Source organism: Oncorhynchus mykiss, chromosome 4 (assembly GCF_057628025.1).
Source record: "Oncorhynchus mykiss isolate SJ-2025 chromosome 4, ASM5762802v1, whole genome shotgun sequence".
Lineage (NCBI taxonomy): Eukaryota > Metazoa > Chordata > Actinopteri > Salmoniformes > Salmonidae > Oncorhynchus > Oncorhynchus mykiss.
The window spans coordinates 22,683,285-22,707,549 of NC_143025.1; the positions used below are offsets into that span (position 1 = coordinate 22,683,285).

Sequence of the window (24,265 nt, forward strand, 5' to 3'; positions counted from 1 at the left end):
GAGCGGTTTCCTTCCTCTCCGACAGCTGAGTTAGTAAAGACAGCTCTATTTTTGTAGTGACAGGGTGTATTGGTACACCATCCAAAGTGTTAATAACTTTGATTAATAACTTCACCATGCACAAAGGGATATTCATTGTCTGCTTTTTAGATGTTTTATCCATCTACAAATCGGTGCCCTTCTTTGCGAAGCATTGGGAAACCTCTCCTGGTCTTTGTGGTTGAATCTGTGTTTGAAATTCACTGCTCTGATGGACCTTACAGATAATGTTATGTGTGGGGTATAGTGATGAGGTCGTCATTTAAAAATCATGCTAAACACTATTTGATTTGATTTGATTTATTGCACAACGAGTGGTTATTTTTCTGGTTCTTTGATTTGATTTGATTTATTGCACAACGAGTGAGTCTATGCAACGTACTGTATTATGTGACTTGTTAAAGCACCTTTTTATTCCTGAACTCATTTAGGCTTGCCATAACAAAGGGGTTGAATACTCAAGTCATTTCAGCTTTGAATTTTGTATTCATTTATAAAAATGCTGACATTATGGGTTATTGTGTGTAGGCCAGTGACCAAACAAATCTCAATTTAATCAAGTTGAAAGTTTCAGGCTGTAACACAACAAAGTGAGGAAAAAGTCAAGTGGTGTGAATACTTTCTGAAGGCACAGTACTGTATATGCAGGTATCAAATCAAATGTATTTGTCACATGCGCCGAATACAACAGGTGTAGATTTTACCTTGAAATTACTTACAAGTCCTTAATCAACAATGTTAATTAAGGAGCTTTTTGGACCTAAACTTGGCGGTCTGGTACCGCTTGCCGTGTGGTAGCAGAGAGAACAGTCTATGACTTGGGTGACTGGGTTCTTTGACAATTTTTTGGGCCTTCCTCTGACACTGTCTAGTATATAAGTCCTGGTTGGCCCCAGTGATGTACTGGGTCGTACGCACTACCCTTGGTCTGATGCCATACCAGCCGGTGATGCAACCTCTTGGGATTCTCTCGATGGTGCAGCTGTAAAACTTTTTGAGGATCTGTCGAATTCTCACAAGGCACCCTGATCTGTGTCTACTTTATTTCCTTATTTTCTTCATGCGAATAACAGGGATTAGGGCCTTGTCCAGGAAACAACATTATGTTCTTCGTGTCAGACTCATTAAAGAAAAAATCTTTGTCCAGTTCGAGGTGAGTAATCGCTTTTCAGATACCTAGAATCTCTTGTCTTTCATAAGAGACGGTAGCATTAAAACAATGCAAAAAAAACCACACAAAATAACACAATTGATTTGGAGTACGTAAAACGGCATCCATCCCCTCCGGCGCCATTCTTCTATTAGTAACTGCCAAAATAAAGGTAACACCAACATAAAGTGTCTTAGTAGGGCGTTAGTCCACCACGAGCGAGCACAGCTTCAATGTACCTTAGCATAGATTTTTACAAGTGTCTGGAACTCTATTGGAGGGATGCGACACCATTCTTTCACTAGAAATTCCATGATTTGGTGTTTTGTTGGTGGTGGTGGAGAACACCACCAGAATCTCCCATAAGTGTTCAATTCGGCAGGGATCTGGTGACGGCTATGGCATATGGCTATGACATTACATTGTTTTCATGCTTATCAAACCATTCAATGATCACTCGTGCCCTGTGGATGGGGGCATTGTCATGTCATGGGGCGTAGCCATGGTAACCAAAATAATGGGCAAAATAATGGCCTGCCCAGCATTTTTATACATGACCCTAAGCATGGTGGGATGTTAATTGCTTAATTAACTCAGAAACCATATATTTGTGGAAGCATCTGCTTTCAATACTCTTTGTATCCCTCATTTACACAAGTGTTTTTGGCAGTTACCTGTATATGTCATCTGGTTGTTTTTATATATGAGTTTTTGGAATGGCCCGTTCTCCAGTGTAGTTTTCAGCTGTGCACCTCCATGCTCTTTGAGTTGATCCCACTGTGTCCTTTAACATAATCAATATCTCTGTTCTATGACTGAGCTCATCTCTATTCTCTCTGGTTAAGCTCCTCTCTGGCTGTAGTCTGACAGACACTGGTCTGATGTGTTGCTCAGAGACAGTCAGAGAGAGGGGGAGAGGTGATATGTGATAACCATAGCCTCCTCCACCTCTGGGGTCCTGATGGCCTGAGGCCATGTGATGGCATGTAGGTCAGTGTAATGAATTGGTGGTAACAATGAGATATCATCCTCTCTCTTTCTTTTTACTGTGGGTTCTAGGGAAGCAGAGGAGCCTGCGCAGCTATTTGTAGATCCTTAAGAGATTGATTACTCCACAAGTTACAGAGACCAATAGCAATCTATTATGGACCATTTTCAGTTTATCAGATACAATGCCCATCACAGTTGTGCTGTTTTGCTCTATGAATAAAATACAGACAGAACAAAATACATGTATGGAAATATAGTTTGTATGTACTGTGGATAAAACCCTAAACATGTCCTCTCCTCTGTCTTGCGTCTGTGTAGGTGAGCACCTTCGGATCTGTCCCCAGGGGTATACCTGCTGTACCAGTGCCATGGAGGAGACCCTGTCCAACCTGAGTCGCAGGGAGTTTGAGGGCCTGGTCAGAGAGGCTGGACGCTCGCTACAGGCCTCTCTCAATGCACAGTACAGGAGCTTCGACAGTGAGTAGCAGCCTCCCAGAACGCATACACTCCTCTATACTGACAATACAAACACGCTCGCACACACACACTTATTTGCGTGCGATCTTTGAGTTCAAGAACTGGATGCCCTTGATGATGTCCTTGACTTGTTCTGAGAATTTTAAAGACTGCAATCTTTAACACATCACTGATAAACTCTATTTATAAACTAATCAATATAGTCCTGACCAATGTGGCCCAAAAGATATGGTGCCCCGATGACAGCAGCTGATAACGCCTGAAACACAGTTGTTTGCTCAGGGAAATAAATCCCCCACAAGGTAATCTGGACCTCTATCCATCTGATTAACATAAGATTAGAACAGGAACTGGATATGATGGCATGGAGTCATATTTCCTGCTTTGATGGGCCCTAGCTGTCATCAGAGTGGCATAGACAGAGAGCAGTAGACACAGAGACAGAGAGGAGATTGTGGGTGGCTGGGAAAGTGAGTTATGATTGGTTGTGGTAATGAGTCATGGAACCTAGCAGACACCGTCTGACAGGTTGGTGGGGATGGGGGGTGCAGGGAGCCCTCCCTCCGTCTCTCCTCCTCCAATCCACTGCCACAGGCAATGCTAATGGACATTTGAAAGAATTTAAAAAAGAAGGAAAGAGGAGAGGGTATGGTGGTATGAGTCAGGCAGTGTGTGTCAGATGGGGAGTTCCAGTTCCCTTTTCTCCTGCTTTCTGCACTTTCTGGACTGCTGGGTTGCTCTCATTTACGGAGCAAGATGAAAGAAGTGTGACTGATGTGGCAGAGTTAGCCTAGCAACAGGAGGAAGGTTTGGGCCACACAACAACAAGGACACTATCACACACACAGGGGCTGGGCTGGCAGAACAGTATAGAGCTAGTCCAGCTGCATACAGTACAGCTCCCTCACCCCAAAACCCACAACCCCTTTTCATCCCCCTCAACATCAGGAGGTTACAACCACAGAGACAGCGGAAAGTCAAATGTTGATGAGGATGAAGCAATGCATCAAAGAGGAATGAGCAGGAGAGCTATAGCTACATGAAGCAGCGGTAGAGAGAGGAGGAAATTGAAGTGTGCAGGTGATGTTTCAAGCCCATTTGATATGACTGCAGCTGTGTCGGATCAGCAGTAGAGTACAGGAGTAGTAGCAGTAGGAGCAGTAGAAACAGAAGGAACCGAAGGACGCGGAGAGCAGTGCCGGTAAGAGCTACATCTCCATCTGGTTGTGTTCAGGGTTGTCGGGCGTGGGCCCTGGACTCGCTCAACTAAATGAAGGTTTTTATTGCTTCTCCACAGCAGCAGCAGCACTCCCAGGCCCCACCCAGGCCCTCCCCTCTCCTCCAGCATGCAAACCTCAGATTAGAGGGAGAGTCAGAGGCAGTCTGCCCATCTTAACCCTCTTTCTATGGGGGTCAGCTCCAGCATCAGGCAGCAGCAGCAGCCCAGTTAGTGTGTCAGCAGAATGGGAGGATACAGAGATGTATTACATTTCTCACTGACACTGTAACTCTCAGTATATGCTGCTTTATTACAAGGCTCAATAAGGAGGTATATGGGGCAATGACATTGTCCCTTGTTGATTTTGTTGTTTTGTTTTTCTCTTCTCCTCTCACTATACACTCTTTGAAAAAAGGTGCTATCTAGAACCTTAAAGGGAACCAAAATAGTTCTATCTGGAACCAAGAAGGGTTCTTCAAAGGGTTTTCCTATGGGGACAGCCAAAGAACCGTTTTTGGTTCCAGGTAGAACCCTTTTTTGTTCCGGGTAGAACCCTTTTTTGGTTCCGGGTAGAACCCCTTTGGTTTCCATGTAGAACCCTTTCCACAGAGGGTTCTACATGAAACCTAAAAGGGTTCTACCTGGAACCAAAAAGGGTTCTCCTATGGGGACGGCCGAATAACCCTTTTGGAACACTTTTTTCTAAGAGTGTCCCAGCACAGTGCTGTGAACTGAACTACAGCTGAAAAAGTGCTCTACAGTTCTACAGATAAATTCACAGGTTCTCACAGTGTCTATAGCTCATTTGTCAGGAAAGCTAGAGCACTCCTCCTTGTATGTCACAATCAGGGCCCTAGTCTTTTGGAGGCCTCAAGCAAAACCTTGCTGGCAAAACATTTTAGTGGCCCCCCTTTTGAAGGCGGAGAGGAAACATTTTTTTTGTAAATTTCCTGCAATTCTACCCATTTTGTCATGGGGCTCAGAGAAAATGTTGCAGTTTTAAAACAAGTTTGCTGCTATTCTACATATTATGCCATGGGGTGGAGAGACACTTTTGCCGTTCTCAAGCAAATTTCCTGCAATTCTACACATTTTGCCCTGATTTATGCCAAGTTTATATGATATCTGAGTAAGAGTGACAAACAAAATCAATGGGTGCCCCCTGGAGGTCAGGGCCCCTGGGCACGTGAACTTTGTGCCCGGTCGATATTCGACCATGATTACTACCACGATTACTACAAGTTACTACAAGATAGCTGGCTAGATAAATGTACCTATCTAAAAAATGGTAGCTGACATGGGCTAATTGATTGACTGTCAGTGACCACCATAACAAGATAAAAAATGCTGATGCTATACTATTCTAACTCTCAACAGTAAGTTGAGTAACTGAGTTCCTAAAATATACAGTACCAGTCAAAAGTTTGGACACCTACTCATTCAAGGGTTTTTCTTTATTTGGACTATTTTCTACATTGTAGAATAATAATGAAGACATCAAAACAATGAAATAACACATATGGAATCATGTAGTAACCAAGAAAGTGTTAAACAAATCAAAATATATTTTATATTTGAGATTCTTCAAAGTAGCCACCCTTTGCCTTGGTGACAGCTTTGCACACTCTTGGCATTCTCTCAACCAGCTTCACCAGCAGCCACCATTAATTTGCCAGCTTCACCTGGAATGCTTTTCCAAAAGACTTGAAGGAGTTCACACATATTGTTGGTTGCTTTTCCTTCATTCTGCAGTCCAAATCATCCCAAACCATCTCAATTGGGTTGAGGTCTGGTGATTGTGGAGGTCAAGCCATCTGATGCAGCACTCCATGATGCAGCACTCCATCCAATCTCATTCTTGTTCAAATAGCCCTTACACAGCCTGAAGGTGTGTTGGGTCATTGTCCTGTTGAAAAACAAATGATAGTCTCACTAAGCGCAAACCAGATGGGATGGCGTATCGCTGCAGAATGCGATGGTAGCCTTGCTGGTTAAGTGTGACTTGAACTCTAAATAAATCAAAGACAATGTCACCAGCAAAGCACCCCCACGCCATCACACCTCCTCCTCCATGCTTCACAGTGGGAACCACACATGCGGAGATCATCCGTTCACCTACTCTGCGTCTCACAAAGACACGGCGGTTTGAAACAAAACCTCAAATTTGGACTCATCAGACCAAAGGACAGATTTCCACCGGCCTAATGTCCATTGCTCTTCTTTCTTGGCCCATGCAAGTCTCTTCTTCGTATTGGTGTCCTTTAGTAGTGTTTTTTTTGCAGCAATTCAAGCATGAATGCCTGATTCACGTAGTCTCCTCTGAACAGTTGATGTTGAGATGTGTCTTTTACTTGAACACTGTGAAGCATGTATTTGGGCTGCAATCCCTGAGGCTGGTAACTCCAATGAATGTATCCTCTGCAGCAGAGGTAACTCTGGGTCTTCCTTTCCTGGGGCAGTCCTCATGAGAGCCAGTTTCATCATAGCACTTGATGGTTTTTGCGACTGCACTTGAAGAAACTTTCAAAGTTCTTGACATTTTCTGTATTGACTGACCTTCATGTCTTAAAGTAATGATGGAATGTTGATTCTCTTTGCTTATTTGAGCTGCTCTTGCCATAATATGGACTTGGGGTTTTACCAAATAGGGATATCTTCTGTATGCCACCCATACCTTGTCACAACACAACTGATTGGCTCAAACGCATTAAGAAGGAAAGAAATTCCACAAATTAACTTTTAACAAGGCACACCTGTTAATTGAAATGCATTCCAGGTGACTACCTCATGAAGCTGGTTGAGAGAATGCCAAGAGTGTGCAAAGCTGTCATTCAAGGCAAAGGGAGGCTACTTAAAATAATCTAAAATGTGTTTTGATGTGTTTAACACTTTACTACATGATTCCATATGTGTTATTTCATAGTTTTGATGTCTTCACTATTATTCTACAATGTAGAAAATAGTAAAAATAAAGAAGAATCTTTGACTGAGTAGGTGTGTCCAAACGTTTGACTGATACTGTGCACATATATATTATGTCTCTTATGCCCTGGTCATAATGATGGGCCAAATCAATCTGCTCATTTCCACGCTCCCATTTATTTCAATGTTTTACGTAGCACCAAGACCTTACCCTCTGGGCACAGACATCAATTCAATGTCTATTGCATGTTGCTTCAATGTAATTTAATTGAAATGATGTGGAAACAACGTTGATTCAACCAGTGCGTGCCCAGTGGGTAGTGCTTTGAATCTCTAATATACTGTACAGTAGACCTGACAGGTGCCGAAGGCCAGTAAGTGCTATTTCTCTTGACAGACAGGTGGTGATGTAGCTAATGTTGTTATGGCTGGAAGCTGGAGGCCAACCAGGTGTGTGTGTGTGTGTGTCAGAGAGGGAGAGATTGATTTTTGGTCTTGGTCTACTGGTCACATTAGACTCAACAGAGAGGATGTCCTGCAGTTTTAATGACACACACACCTGCATCTCCAGCCAGGCACAGGTGACCATGCGTGTGAATGAGCCTAATCACCCTTTTGCAGACTAGACCAAAGAGCTTTGGAGGCCTGTCTCTTTCATAATATCTTAAGTGTTTGATTGGTCGGTTGCCTCAAGTTCCTCAAGAAAATAAATGTATCTCACTCTACGCTCCCTAGGCCCTGTTTGTGGTCCGGCAAAGGCATTGATAGGTGCTGCTCCTGTCCTATAAATACAACTGACTAGTCCAGTATTTGACTCCTTGTCCCTCTCTCCTCTCTCCTCAGCATACTTCACAGACCTCCTGAATAGCTCAGAGCGCTCCCTCCAGGAGTCCTTCCTGGCCAAACTGAGCTCCCTCTACTCCAAGAACGCCCCTGTGTTCCAGGACCTGTACACTGACCTGCGTCGTTACTACCGCGGCTCCGCTGTCAACCTGGAGGAGACGCTCAACGACTTCTGGGCACGGCTGCTGGAGCGCCTGTTCAAGGTCTCCGCCCTCCCACAGTACACTCTCACTGATGACTACCTGGAGTGTGTGGCCAAGCAGACGGAGACCCTGCGGCCCTTTGGGGATGTTCCCCGCGACCTCAAGTCCAAGGTCACTCGGGCCTTGGTGGCGGCGCGGTCATTTGTCCAGGGCCTGACCGTCAGTGGAGAGGTGGTCCGCAAAGTCTCCCAGGTACTGTTGTTGTAGAGACCTGTGCTGTTTCACGTGCTGTTGCCTCTGATACACATGGCTGTGCTTTTTATACCTGAGATGACCACCTCACATCTGCCACACTGTTAACCATTAACCACCATACACACACATTACTCACATCCTACAGCACACACTGAAACCCTCTCAACCAGTTCAAATTGGGATTTTTACGAGGTAGTGTCTTGTGTAAATGTGTCACAAAAAAGTAAAGTCCCTGGATGAGACTATGTAATTTTCACCCACAGGCAATGTTTAACCTTGGCTACCCTGGTGAAAACATATGAATACTGTGGATAGATAAAGCACACTAGGGGCTTGTCTCAGTAGGGGCGTGTCTCAGTAGGGGCGTGTCTCAGTAAGGGTGTGTAAAAGGCTGCTGTGCATTGCCTGTAGCACTCCCTTCTATAGCCATGAAATGCTTTGAAAGGCTGGTCATGGCTCACATCAACACCATCATCCCAGACACTCTGGACCCACTCCAATTTGCATACAGCCCCAACTCATCCACAGAGGAGGCAATCTCTATTGCACTCCACACTGCCCTCACCCACCAGGACAAAATGAATACCTATGTAAGAATGCTGTTCATTGACTACATCTCAGCTACCTCCTTATATAAATGGAGGAAAATAGAGATAAATATGCACATTGAACTTATCAGCTATAGGACAAAAGAACGACTAAGATCCAACACTGATCAAAACTTTGTTTATTGTGCGTCTGATTAAATCACCATGGGAGCATACCGAAGTTGCAGACATTCCTCTTTTCTATTCCCTATATATATATGGCCATTTTATTTTTATTCCATATTGTTATTCGTTATTCACTGCATATTTATTCCTCGTACTACTATTTTGTAAAAAATGTAATAAAAAATCTTTAGCGTTAACTCTGCAATGTTGGAAAAGGACCCCTAAGTAAGCATTTCACTGTTAGTCTATACCTGTTGTTCACAAAGCATGTGAAAAATAAAATATGATTTTATTTGTCTGAGGGGCAGATGAATAATGTAGCTAGGCTAGCTTAACATCTGTTCCCCATCATAAGTGAATTACAGAGAGGTCTGGCCTTCCTATCCCTGTTCTTACAGCCACTGTCTACTTGCTGAATACTTGGCCATTCTACTTTTTCTCTTCAAACATGGCTTTAAGTAGGGTAACAGTGGGACGCTTCTCTGTCTCAGCAGTGGATGTATGCCATTTTTTTGATGCTCTTGGTGGTATAAAGAGTTTCAAAAGGTGATTCCTGGCACACTCTTGGAGAGAGGAAGGAGCCTTTGAAAAACATTAAGGTTTTAAGTTCATGTGAATGTTACATTACTATGAAAGTACTTTAAGTCTGTAATGTCATGTCTAATGTGTAATCTGTTGTGTTTTTTAAAAAGTGGATTGATGTGTATTTGTGCGTTATATATCGAACATACACAAGCTGTTTACACAAACACCACAGAGGCCAATAGCCACTTGCAGGAATCCAGTGGATTCTCACTCCCCTCTTGCTAAAAATAACCACCATTTCAAACCACTCTTTATGTTGGCACAAAGAGGCCAGAGTCTGGCCCATTTAAATACAGACTGGGTTTCCAGTACATGATACCACAAGCTTTACCACCTTTAAATAGAACACAGGGAGAGGAAGATATAGAGGAGGAGGTATAGAGAGATCCATGAACGTGAGTGTATGAGAGAGAGAGAGAGAGAGAGAGTTTGAGTAAAGTGAGAGGATCTGAGTGAAAGGATCTGAGAGAGAGAATCTGAGAGAGAGAATCTGAGAGAGAGAGAGAGAGAGAGAGAGAGAGAGAGAGAGAGAGAGAGAGAGAGAGAGAGAGAGAGAGAGAGAGAGAGAGAGAGAGAGAGAGAGAGAGAGAGAGAGAGAGAGAGAGAGAGAGAGAGAGCATGCAGATGGAAGAATTCCTTTGAGCTATGGTTGATTATTGTCATTACTGCCAGTGATGGTGGCTGCTGTAACAGTGAGGCATCATGGGCATCTGTCCCATCATTGATCTTAATTTAGCAGCCACCAATAACTGGCCTCTGCTCTGCTCAACTCCCCCTCCTGTTATGTCACACTGTAGGAGATCTCACACTGGAATGTCACAATCAATCGGTGACTGTCGGACGTGCTAGGAAGCCGGCTGTCTGTTTACATTAAACCCTGTTGATGTGTCCCTGTGAAGTCTGGCAATACAAGGACCGGTTGTAATGATGCCTCTTTAATCTTGTTATCTGATCAGTTTGCTTGTAAAGTTCTTAATGGTGTCAAACTCTAGACATCCACATTAAGGAGCTAAATTTGAAACTGCAATCTGGGAAAATGACATGGGTCTTCCTCTGAATGCGTGATTGTCTTTGGAAATGATGGCCGACTCTTCTGACCACAAACCACAACATAGACCGACATATCTATTTCTTTATCCACTATCTAACCACGGTCATGTGTTAGCAGCATGGTAGTGTTGCCCTTCCATATCGCACAATACTCTTAATCATAATCAATACATGATAATCAAGATTATAATACATATTATAACCACAAATGCAATGAGGGTGAACTTCTGTCTCTGTATTGGAGATGGTGTACGCATTCAGAGACCTGTGTACAAAATGGCAGTGCTGGAGGGAACCAGTCAGTACATCAGGGGAGGAAAGATGTCTCTAAGTGAGCTTTACTGGGCTTTTCATCGGTCTTCGCACTGACAAGTGTAACGGCCCCTATCGCTGGAGCACAGCTATGCACAGTTGACTTGATACATATAGAGACCTAAGAAGTAGCAAGGAACAACTCTCTACTCTACACAGGTGCCAGTCATCATGCCTGAGTGAAAATAGAATTCAGAATAGCAGTTATTTTACAAAACATAACCTTCCCATTCCAACTCGCCGTGTTACTCATAACTCCTCACAGTTGAAGTCAAAATTGAAAAGATGCAAAGCTCATTGATGATGATGATTGGTCTTTTCCTCCAGGTACCTCTCAGCCCAGAGTGTACCCGTGCCATGATGAAGCTGGTGTACTGTCCTCACTGTCGAGGCCTGGCCTCAGTCAAGCCATGTGCCAACTACTGCAGAAACGTCATGAAGGGATGCCTCGCCAACCAGGCCGACCTCGACACCGAGTGGCAGAACCTCATCGGTGAGAGACACACATGTCCGCCCGACTGCACGGAGACGTACGCACACACACACACACACACACACACACACACACATTGCAAATATAAGCACACACTCAGTCTTTCCCCTTGTTAATCTCCTGTCTCTGTTTGTCCAGACACCATGCTGCAGGTGGCATCTAGTTTCAGTTCTGACCCCAGTGTGGACGCGGTCATCTACTCCATCCCCCTCCGTATCTCAGACGCCATCCTCTACATGCAGGAGAACACAGAGGTCTTCACCAGCAAGGTTCGTTGAACCAGCACCAAACGCTGACTAAACCTTTACTCCCACGCTCTATGCTATTTTACATGTGTTTGAGTCTCAGATGTGTGTGTCTAAATGTGTGTGTTTTACTGTGTGTTTGGTGGTAGGTGTTACAGGCCTGTGGGACCCCCAAGGTGGCAGGCACACAAATTTCAGGGTCTGAGGAGAGAAAGAAGAGAGTTAACCCCGCCAGCACCGCAATGGAGTACAAACCCAGCCCCACTGCAGGGGTCCGGCTGGAGATGCAGGTGTGTGTGTCATTAAAACTGCAGGACATACTCTCTGTTGAGTCTAATGTACCCAGTAGACCAATAATATCTCTCTCTCTCTCTCTCTCTCTCTCTCTCTCTCTCTCACTCACTCTCTCACTCACTCACTCACTCACTCACTCACTCTGTGTGTGTGTACATGCGTGTTTTGTGTTGACTTTGTGTTTGTCATTTCTCTCCTAGATATCTGATGTGTCCAGTAAGCTGCGGGAGATGCAGCAGTACTGGGTCCAGCTGCCAGCTGCTCTGTGCAGTAGTAAAGTGGCAGCAGGAGCAGCTAGTGATGACAAGTGCTGGAATGGCATGACCAAAGCCAGGTATGATGAGCACCTGTCCTGTAGTTTAGCTGTCTGGCATAGACAGACTGTTACTGACACATTGTCAACAGGAATATGTCGCATACCATCCCATGGTATACTATCCCGCTTCAAATGTCTGAGAACATCTGTACTGTGTTGGATGTGGATTGCTCAGGTAACCCTGAGATGCCCTTTAGAATGAGGATGAACATGCTAACCATTCACAGAGCTATAGACACAGCACTGCCTATTTGTCATGCAACGCTCTCTCTGGTTAGAGTGAATCCCCAAGACCCTCTGTAAACTAAATAGATGATTGAGCAGTTTACCTCCCCTTCTGCAGAGCCACAACTCCTCCCTTATTGGATTGAGATTGGGCATTTTGATTTATGGAGGACTGTTTATGCTGAATAATGACTGTGTCATAAAAACTGTATGTACTTGTGGGTTCATGGGCGTGTTTGTGTTAGCGTTAAAGCAGCATTGGACGCTGATATAAAAGTGTATGTGCGTGTGTGTGTGATGCTGAAATATTGAAATATGTGACAGGCCATGTCATAAAACTGCAACTCCAAGGCAATGGGACCATTAGTAATGCATGTAGCTAGGGCTGTGGCGGTCATGACATTTTGTCAGCCGGTGATTGTCAAGCAAATAACTGCCAGTCTCACGGTAACTGACTGTTAATTAACATAAACACATTTAGCATCTCCTGGCTTCCACGCACAGCCTACAAGCCACTGATGCAGATCTTTGGAACATCTACATTTTAGTCTAAGTCTAATAAATCCATGTAATATAGCCTACACCATCACAATAAATCCATTATTTATTTTAGACAGTTCCAAAGAAACATGATATGAAAAAAAGCTTTCTATTTTAGAAGAACAGAATAGCATATTCTGAGTTGTCCTTATGTTAGGCCCTATACGTATATGCCCTATATGTTTACGCTGTCTCGTGAGTGAGTTTATTAGGAAGTGCATTGGAGATGTTGTACCCACTGTAACTATTAAAACCTTACCTAACCAGAAACTGTGGATTGATGACAGCGTTCGTGCAAAACCACCGCATTTAATCATGGCAAGGCGACTGGAAACATGACCGAATACAAACAGTGTAGCTATTCCCGCCGCAAGGCAATCAAACAAGCAGTGTCCGTACAGAGACAAGTAGAGTCGCAATTCAACGGCTCAAACACGAGACGTATGTGGCAACGTCTACAGTCAATCAAGGATTACAAAAATAACTTCTTTGCGCGCTTTGAGGACAATACAGTACCACTGACACGGCCCGCTACCAAAGACTGCGGGGCTCTCCTTCAACGTGACCACATGGCCGACATGAGTAAAACATTTAAATGTGTTAACCCTCGCAAGGCTTCCGGCCCAGACTGCATCCCTAGCCGCATCCACAGAGCATGTGCAGACCAGCTGGCTGGTGTGTTTATGGACATATTCAATCAATCCCTATCCTAGTCATCACACTGCACTGCATCACATCACACTGTCTCGTCTGGACAAGAGGAATACCTATGCAAGAATACTGTTCATTGACTACAGCTCAGTATTCAACACCATAGTACCCACCAAACTCATCATTAAGCTCGAGACCCTGGGTCTCGACTCCGCCCTGTGCAACTGGGTCCTGGACTTTCTGACTGGCCGCCCCCCAGGTGGAGAAGGTAGGAAACAACATTTCCACCCCGCTGATCCATTTCCACCCCGCTGGGTGTGTTCTCAGCCCTCTCCTTTACTCCCTGTTTACCCTTGAATGCATGGCCATGCATGCCTCCAACTCAATCATCAAGTTTGCAGATGACACTACAGTGGTAGGCTTGATTACCAACAACGACAAGACAGCCTACAGGGAGGAGGTGAGGGCCCTCGGAGTGTGGTGTCAGGAAAATAATCTCTCACTCTACATCAACAAAACAGATGATCGTGGACTTCAGGAAATAGTAGAGGGAGCACCCCCCATCCACATCGACGGGACAGTAGTGGAGAAAGTGGAAAGTTTAAGTTCCTCAGCGTACACATCACGGACAAACTGAAATGGTTCACCCACACAGACAGCATGGTGAAGAACCTCAGGAGGCTGAAGAAATTTAGCTTGTCACCTAAAACCCTCACAAACTTCTACAGATGTAAAATCGAGAGCATTCTGTCGTTCTGCACCGCCTGGTACGGAAACTGCACCTTCTTGAACCGCAAGGCTTTCCAGAAGGTAGTGGGGTCTGCACAATTTATCCCTGGGGGCAAACTACCTGCCCTCCAGGACACCTACAGCACCCGATGTCACAAGAAGGCCAAAAAGATCATTAAGGACAGCAACCACCCGAGCCACTGCCTGTTAACCCCACTATCATCCAGAAGGCGAGATCAGTACCGTTGCATCAAAGCTGGGAATGAGAGACTGAAAACAGCTTCTATCTCAAGGCCATCAGACTGTTAAACAGCCATCAGTAACATAGAGAGGCTGCTGCCAACATACAGACTCAATTCTCTAGCCACTTTAATAAATGGATTTAAATAATGCCACTTTAATAATGTTTACACATCCATCCTCTTACATTGTGTGTATAAGGTAGTCGTTGTGAATTTGTTTGACTACTTGTTAGATATTACTGCACTGTCGGAATTTGAAGCACAAGCATTTCGCTACGCTCGCATTAACATCTGATAACCATGTGTATGTGACAAATTACATTTGATTTGTTCTGGCTATGCCATATGGCTGTGGGCTACACTAGTTAATTTAGCAGACAAGATTTTCTTAGAACTCTAACCCGGAAGCTTATAATAAATCCTGCTATGCCCTCCGACGAACCATCAAACAGGCAAAGTGCCAATACAGGAATAAGATTGAATTGTACTACACCGGCTCCAACTCTCGTCGGCTGTGGCAGGGCCTACAAACTGACTCGCACAGCCGCGAGCTGCAAAGGTGGCACGAGCCTATAAGACGAGCTAAATCACTTCTATGCTCAGCTGTTCCGGACGACTGTTTGATCAAGTTCTCCGTAGCCGACGTGAGTAAGACCTTTAAACAGGTTAACATTCACAAGGCCGCTGGGCCACGGATTACCAGGATTTGTGCCCCAAGCATGTGCTGACAAACTGGCAGGTGTCTTCACTGACATTTTCAACATTTCCCTGATTGAGTCTGTAATATCAACATGTTTCAAGCAGACCACCATAGTCCCTGTGCCAAAGAACACTAAGGTAACCCGCCTAAATACTACAGACCCGTAGCACTCACGTCCGTAGCCATGGCGTGCTTTGAAAGGCTGGTAATGGCTCACATTAAACACCATTATCCCAGAAACCCTAGACCCACTCCAATTTGCATACCGCTCAAGCAGATCCACAGATGATGCAATCTCTATTGCACCCCACACTGCCCTTTCCCACCTGGACAAAAGGAACACCTACATGAGAATGCTATTCATTGACTACAGCTCAGCGTTCAACACCATAGTGTCCTCAAAGCTCATCACTAAGCTAAGGATCCTGGGACTAAACACCTCCCTCTGCAACTGGATCCTGGACTTCCTGACGGGCTGTCCCAGGTGGTGAGGGTAGGTAGCAGCACATTTGCCATGCTGATCCTCAACACTGGAGAAACCTCAGGGGTGCGTGCTCAGTCCCCTCCTGTACTCCCTGTTCACACACGATTGCTTGGCCAGGCACGACTCCAACACCATCATTAAGTCTGCAGATGACACAACAGTGGTAGGCCTGATCACCGACAACAACGAGACAGCCTATAGGGAGGAGGTCAGAGACCTGGCCCGGGTGATGCCAGAATAATAACCTATCCCTCAACGTAATCAAGACAAAGGAGAAGATTGTGGACTACAGGAAAAGGAGGACCGAGCACGCCCCCATTCTCATCGACGGGGCTGCAGTGGAGCAGGTTGTGAGCTTGAAGTTCCTTGGTGTCTACATCACCAACAAACTAGAATGGTCCAAACACACCAAGACAGTCGTGAAGAGGGCACAACAAAACCTATTCCCCCTCAGGAAACTAACAAGATTTGGAATGGGTCCTCAGATCCTCAAACGGTTATACAGCTGCACCATTGAGAGCAGCTGGTTGCATCACTGCCTGGTATGGCAACTGCTCGGCCTTCGATTGCAAGGCACTACAGAGGGTAATGCATACGGCCTAGTACAGCACTGGGGCTAAGCTGCCTGCCATCCAGGACCTCTACAACAGGCGCTGTCAGAGGAAGGCCCTAAAAATGTTCAAAGACCCTAGCCACCCCAGTCATAGACTGTTCTCTCTGCTACTGCATGGCAAGCGGTACCGGAGCTTCAAGTCTCGGACCAAAAGCCTTCTCAACAGCTTTTACCCTTAAGCCATAAGACTCCTCAACAGGTAATCAAATGGCTACTCGGACTATTTGCATGAGTGTGTGGTTTTTTCATCCAGTACTGTGACTACAGCAATATACAGTGCCTTGCGAAAGTATTCGGCCCCCTTGAACTTTGCGACCTTTTGCCACATTTCAGGCTTCAAACATAAAGATATAAAACTGTATTTTTTTGTGAAGAATCAACAACAAGTGGGACACAATCATGAAGTGGAACGACATTTATTGGATATATAAAACTTTTTTAACAAATCAAAAACTGAAAAATTGGGCGTGCAAAATTATTCAGCCCCCTTAAGTTAATACTTTGTAGCGCCGCCTTTTGCTGCGATTACAGTGGTAAGACGCTTGGGGTATGTCTCTATCAGTTTTTCACATTGAGAGACTGAAATTTTTTCCCATTCCTCCTTGCAAAACAGCTCGAGCTCAGTGAGGTTGGATGGAGAGCATTTGTGAACAGCAGTTTTCAGTTCTTTCCACAGATTCTCGATTGGATTCAGGTCTGGACTTTGACTTGGCCATTCTAACACCTGGATATGTTTATTTTTGAACCATTCCATTGTAGATTTTGCTTTATGTTTTGGATCATTGTCTTGTTGGAAGACAAATCTCCGTCCCAGTCTCAGGTCTTTTGCAGACTCCATCAGGTTTTCTTCCAGAATGGTCCTGTATTTGGCTCCATCCATCTTCCCATCAATTTTAACCATCTTCCCTGTCCCTGCTGAAGAAAAGCAGGCCCAAACCATGATGCTGCCACCACCATGTTTGACAGTGGGTATGGTGTGTTCTGGGTGATGAGCTGTGTTGCTTTTACGCCAAACATAACGTTTTGCATTGTTGCCAAAAAGTTCAATTTTGGTTTCATCTGATCAGAGCACCTTCTTCCACATGTTTGGTGTGTCTCCCAGGTGGCTTGTGGCAAACTTTAAACAACACTTTTTATTGATATCTTTAAGAAATGGCTTTCTTCTTGCCACTCTTCCATAAAGGCCAGATTTGTGCAATATACGACTGATTGTTGTCCTATAGACAGAGTCTCCCACCTCAGCTGTAGATCTCTGCAGTTCATCCAGAGTGATCATGGGCCTCTTGGCTGCATCTCTGATCAGTCTTCTCCTTGTATGAGCTGAAAGTTTAGAGGGACGGCCAGGTCTTGGTAGATTTGCAGTGGTCTGATACTCCTTCCATTTCAATATTATCGCTTGCACAGTGCTCCTTGGGATGTTTAAAGCTTGGGAAATCTTTTTGTATCCAAATCCGGCTTTAAACTTCTTCACAACAGTATCTCGGACCTGCCTGGTGTGTTCCTTGTTCTTCATGATGCTCTCTGCGCTTTTAACGGACCTCTGAGACTATCACAGTGCAGGTGCATTTATACGGAGACTTGATTACACACAGGTGGATTGTATTTATCATCATTAGTCATTTAGGTCAACATTGGATCATTCAGAGATCCTCACTGAACTTCTGGAGAGAGTTTGCTGCACTGAAAGTAAAGGGGCTGAATAATTTTGCACGCCCAATTTTTCAGTTTTTGATTTGTTAAAAAAGTTTGAAATATCCAATAAATGTCGTTCCACTTCATGATTGTGTCCCACTTGTTGTTGATTCTTCACAAAAAAATACAGTTTTATATCTTTATGTTTGAAGCCTGAAATGTGGCAAAAGGTCGCAAAGTTCAAGGGGGCCGAATACTTTCGCAAGGCACTGTAGTCCTGTGGATGAGAAGAGACCCCAGAGGAAGACGGGATTGAGATGATAAGGAGAGACTGAGATAGATGGACAGACACATACAAAGAATGACAAATCAATCACTGGTGAAATCGATAGACTAAATCCCTGAAAGAAAATTGATTTGTCCAAACATAAATACCCACAGATTAGAACAGAAAAAGACAACATAACCCACAAAAACCTACTTGCCATACATCTCCATCATGGTCCAAATTCACATTACAATAATGTGCAGCAGGAGGCCTAGTCCAAAATGTTGTCATCCTCCTGCAATGTGGTACCACAGAAATCCACAGTAGTACCAAATGCGTTGCCTGCGAAGTGACGTGTTGATGTGTCCTGTGTCCAGGTATCTTCTTGAGGTGATGGGCGACGGCCTGGCCAGCCAGATCAACAACCCAGAAGTGGACATCGACATCACCAAGCCAGACATGACTATCCGCCAGCAGATCATGCAGTTGAAGATCATGACCAACCGTCTGAGGAACGCCCTCAACGGCAATGACGTGGACTTCCAGGATGCCAGTGAGTGACGGGCGGGAGAGGAGAGGGGGAGGAGGGTTGAGAGAGGAGGGAGGAAGGGCCGAGAGTATAGTAGACAGGGTGAAAGGATATGGGGTATTGGGTTTGGGGATGGGGGGTATTGGATGTGCAGGTTAGAGTTGGGAGTGTATCAGAAACATGTTGAACCGCTTGTTCTCACTGATATCCTAATTTCAATTAACCAAGGCCTTTCCCTTGTCTCCAGGTGATGATGTCAGTGGTTCAGGAAGTGGAATGTGTACAGGCGAGTCGTGTGCCCGTAATGGACCTCGTGTCATTGTGCCCAAAGCAGACAGCACCAGATACTACAATCATCCTGAGAACAAGAAGGTGAAGGGCACAGGAACCCAGACCCACCCCTCCATCCTCCTCCTCCTGCTCTCATTGGCCACACTGCTGCGCAGGCGATAATGGACTGGTGGTGCATCCAGTCGAGACTGTGTTTTGGAGTAGGGCTCTGAGATGGAATAGAAGAGAGAAAAAAGGGGGATGGGTGGGTAACTTTGCCAAATAGGAAAGGATTGTTATTGAATGAATGGACTACCTTTCATTTTAAATGAGAGAAACACAAAGAAATTTCCTAATCATTTTTTCTTGTTTTGATTTTTTTTAAATGTGGCAAGTAGAGCTGGTCTTTGGCTTCTTTTTATTGTTTCTATGCTTGGGTGGTGATCAAGGATGGTTCACATGCTAGATGCAATGTTTGGATGGCACAAGCTTCTTAGCGATCATGCCACTCAATGTAAAGTCAATGTGACCTTGTTGCAATGTTCTAACAATGCCAATAACTTGACAGTGATGTTGTGAGAGCACTGTGAGAGACGGTTTGGTGTGTATCTTCAGTGTGCTAATCCAATGCATTTGTTTTTCATATCAATCACAGTGACAGGGAATTTGGATCTCTCAAGTATATTAAATCAAAAATAATGGTTTCTTGTACTTGTAATATACTTGCATCAATAGCACATTAACACAGCACCATTGACAAACTTCACTTGAGAGGGCATCAGTGAAAGCAGTATAACTATATACCTGACCTCTACTGAAGCACTGTAGAAAACCACTTTTGTCAGACTAGGCCTATAAGCCTCTCGCTGGGCCTGATATTTTAATTTATCCATCTGGTCTTAAAACTTGTAACAACCACCATTCTGTTAGCAGCCAGGGGATAATGCATAGTTCACTTAGCCAGAAACACACAGCATTTACACATGCCGAAAGAAGCCCAACACACACATGCAGATCTTTTCACAGATCTTTTCCAGAACAATTTCAATCATAGTGTACCAGTTGTGGCATGATGACGGAGACCTTGTTAGTATTGTTCACTCAACACATCCTAGCGACCTGTCCAAAAAAACAAGACGGGTCCACCTTTTTGTACATATTTTCTATGTCTTATAATATACTGTAATCTATGGTCATTAACCCAAGCTTAGGGGTCTGATCCTTCCCCACCTGCCATCTACACAGTTGACTACAGCTGGATGTGGAGTGGGAATGCCTTGACTAAAACGCAGTCACATGTTCTCCAAACATTGCTGGAATGTGAGATTGTAATGAGATTGTAATAAGGTGTAGTCAGTGATCTAAGTGCATTGTTGGAGCTGGCTCATGTTCCCCCCCCTGTCACACACAGGAGGACCATTTCAAAGTGTCTGTGTGTGTACAGTTACAAGTCTCATAGCAGAGAATACATCTGATGTAGTGGCAAATTGTGTATGTATGGCCAATGGTGATTAAATGTTCATATGTTGGGGTTGAGTAATTTAAGACATCCAGACAGTACGTGGATGTTAGAATGGGGAAGATCTGGTGACACAGTGTCCGTTAATGTAACGCAGTGTAGGTGTCAATGTACAGGTGTACGGTATGTAAGTGTATCTCACAAAGTCTTTGACTTTGTGTAAAACTGTGTGTGTGACTGTTTGACTGACTGCATATAGGCACAGTATGAATGGATGCATGTAAAATGCATGCTTTAAGACAGTGTGAATACAGCATCTGATTTCCCAGGAAAGAAGCATTGAAAATAGAGCTAAATGAAACGGAAACAATAGATTGAGAGCATGAATACTGCTTTCCAGTCTTGTTTACCATCCCCTAAATTTGCACTGCACCTTGTTTCTCCTTCAACATAGGCCCATGAGACTGCATGTTCCTTCCTTAACCTGCTTTTCATATGGTACCCAGGCACATTCAGTAGAGAGATATTGTGTTCTTAATTTCCCTTACTTTAATTGAGGTGGGAAGAAGATCAACACAACACAGGCCCATTCCCTGTTACCTGCAGATTCTTATAGCTCTTCATTTAAACTCTTTGTGCTGTAAACCTAACACTGGGCTCCTCAGTGCAGATCCCAGGGCCAACGCATGCTGAGCAATCGATGAGCAGGCCCTCTCTCCATGCACAGAGAATCAGCACAATGGAAAATCAATGGGTGAGAAGCGCCATGTTGAAGTGCTGATTGATTTGGATACAGATACAGACTGGCTGATTACCATACGTGTGTGGTGCAGATCTGGGTACAAACACGTGTATTTGAGTAATTGTTATTGAAATACTTTTTCTGTACATTTGAGTATTTTCAAATACACAGCCCAAAATAATTACTTTTGAGTATTTGAATGATTATTTGTAAAAACCAAATAGTTGACCAAATTGCATTTGAAAGTATTTTCCAAATACTTATTTAAAATAATATTTGAAATACCTATGTTAATTAAAGGCATGGGAGTGTATTCGAGCCATGTATTTGAGTATTTTCAAATACTTTCCAAGTATATTTCTAAATACATTCCAATAATCAACTACTGTTTTTAATTTTTTTATAATTTTGTCTGAATACTTTTTTTGAAATGTATTGAAAAGTAATCAAAATACCTGAAATAGTATTTGAACCCAGGTCTGGTGTGAGTGTGTTTTTATGTGTCAGGGTATGAATGAGTTTATGTATTTGGAATAAATGGATAAAAAGAAAAACAGGGGCCCCAAGTATTTTGTGAATACGCTTAATTGTCCAACTACCGTGGGAGGCATAAGTACAACGTGACAATTTGAAAAAGTGTCCAAGTTATGAAAAAAATAAAAATAATACATTTGCAACAATGCCGAGGTGAAAATATGTCAACGCCCTGTCGTTTTTCCCCTAGATTGTGTCAGTTATTATAAACGTGATGACAAAGATGCCTGACTGACTGTTCTTTTTAACTGCTACTTGGGATAATAGAGTCAAGAGTCAACAGTACTAGGATGCTGTCCATACAATGTTTCATTATCATTAGTTTATCTTCCTGCACATTATCATTATCAAATCATCTGGCACACAATTTCACATGAAATCAAGTCACCACAATCCATGTTTCTAGAGAAATTCTACTCCCAAAGTGCTTTAATATAGCAGGATCTGTCTCTGTGTAGCTGTCAGATGACGTTGTAGTTCTTTTTCAGGTTTTCAAAGTGTCTCTGAGAGTTTCTGGGCCAGGTTTTGACCCCGGCTCGTAAGTATCGCCTTTGAGTGTCTGGATCCTGAGAGCACTTGTTGCTTTTGGCTTTCATCACAGAGCTGTTTGGGTCATTGGGCTAAGCTGTGGACACAAACACAGAGCCATGCTTATTCCCAATCTCTCTAGCATCTAATGGGTCGTGACTGTCAGAAATAATGTCCTGCAGTGAAGATGGGGCCTTATCCTACTCTGATCCTACCCTAAACTAACCCTCTTGCCAGCTTCTCCTTGAACCTCTCAAGATTCTGATAAGTTACCTCTGGTTTGTTCAGCCATTGCTATTGGAAAAATCAATGGGGAAAGAATAGGGTTTTGGAAGAAACACAGAAAATAAGGTCTGAGGTTTAGACAGGCTTAGGAGATCTTGTATGTTTTGTTCATTGAGATAAATTGACGTTAACTGATGAATATTTAGTGAACTCTGGAGAATCTGTTATAAAAAAAGCACGTAAATCACAAACGCTTCATAATTCATAAAGGTCATGTTAACGGACTGCTATTATCTCTTAGAACAAAACGTATACGATCTCCTAAGCCTGTGTTAACCTCAGACCTTTTTTTCTGTTTCAAAACCCTTTTCTCATGTACATGCAATAACAATGCCTTTGCTTCCATCTAGTGACTAAAACTTGTATAGCTTTAAATGTGTAATTTCCTTGTCTGAACTCGTACAGGAGCCTAATACAAGGGGTCACCCCATGTTGTAGTCTAGTAGTTCAGGGTTTCCCAAACTGGGCCTGGGGCCCCCCCCAGGTGCACGTTTGGGTTTTGCACTATCACTACACAGCTGATCCAAATAATAAAAGCTTGATAATGAGTTGGTTATTTTAATCGGCTGTGTAGTGCTAGGGCAAAACCAAAACTTGCACCCCGTGGGGAGGGGGGGCAGGACCAAGTTTGGGAGAACCTGGCCTACTAGACTATAACAAGTGTCTGAACCCCCCCCCACACACACATGCTCATCCGAACCAACTCATCCCAGCCTGACTGTGTGTGATGTCCCAACCAGCTCCTTTCATGCCCCCCAGCATTTCTTCCAGCTCCCCTCCCTCCCTCCCTCCCTCCCTCCCTCCCTCCCTCCCTCCCAATGTGTTCCAGCTCCTCTCAAGGATGTGCTCCCTTCCTTCCTTCCTCCCATCCAGCTGAAATTGGCAGCTCCCCGCCTTCCCATAATCGTTGCAAGCTTAGAACGCCCTTGTTACAGCAAATTAACTCTTTATTGGAGGACAAAACCTTCTGGTTCAAAACAGCTCAGTCTGTGAACAATTGAAGGGACCAAATGAATGTAAGAGAACAGAGCAGGAACATTTCACATTGTGCCATGAAAAAGACGGATTCAGATTTACTCCTCACATATTATAACAGGGTATTCATGTACTAAATGGCTACTGAGGGATGGAGAGGGTGTGAGAGGGGAAATCCAATGGAAATAATTAAGTGGTTGGTGTTAAACACAGCGAGAGATCTCACTGAACCGTCATGGAGAGTTGGGAGAAAACCCTATGCCAAGTTTAGAATGATTACATAAGGGGACTAGGGGAGGAGGAGAGAAGTAGTAGAGTGGTAACCTACTTATTTCAAACTCCCTCCCACGGTGTGCAGCAGCAGCTCTGTGATCTTTGGGCCCTCTGCCCTGGTGAGAGCTGCAGCGAAGTGCAGAGGATATAATCCCTTTTGCTGGAACACAAGAGATGAGAGGAGATATTTGAATGTAACTTTCCACTGGAATAGACCAACCAACCGCCCTAGCCTTTTGTCACCATTAAGCCATTCCAGCAACCACAGTCATATTGAAACATCAACTCTGTGTAGTCAACTAGAGCCAGCTAGGAGTAGCCAATATGTTTTGTTAGTGGGGCTAACTCAGAGTGAGAAAGAGTAAAAGACAGGTGAGAGATAACCCACCTCTGACGGCAGGCACTTGCTCCACACTCCAGCAGACGCCTGACAGTCTGGATGTGGCTTGCCTTGATACCAGGAAGAAGACAGGCATGGGCACACTGGATGAGTTGGGATCTGCTTCCCTGTCCAGTAGTAGCTTCATGGTTGTGTGCCTG

The 24,265-nt window shown here is 44.1% G+C and overlaps 1 protein-coding gene across 1 annotated transcript in view; it reads left to right on the top strand.

The window, feature by feature from the left end:
• LOC110521536 (glypican-1) overlaps positions 1–21,824 on the top strand; it is a 60,018-nt gene extending 38,194 nt beyond the window's left edge. The window contains exons 2-9 of the mRNA XM_021599140.3: positions 2,498–2,656; positions 7,641–8,035; positions 11,026–11,191; positions 11,330–11,460; positions 11,586–11,726; positions 11,931–12,064; positions 18,508–18,683; positions 18,907–21,824. Coding sequence (XP_021454815.3) covers positions 2,498–2,656; positions 7,641–8,035; positions 11,026–11,191; positions 11,330–11,460; positions 11,586–11,726; positions 11,931–12,064; positions 18,508–18,683; positions 18,907–19,112 — 1,508 coding nt within the window. The 3' untranslated portion in view covers positions 19,113–21,824. The remainder of the gene's footprint in view (positions 1–2,497; positions 2,657–7,640; positions 8,036–11,025; positions 11,192–11,329; positions 11,461–11,585; positions 11,727–11,930; positions 12,065–18,507; positions 18,684–18,906) is intronic.
• The last annotated feature ends 2,441 nt before the right edge of the window (positions 21,825–24,265 follow it).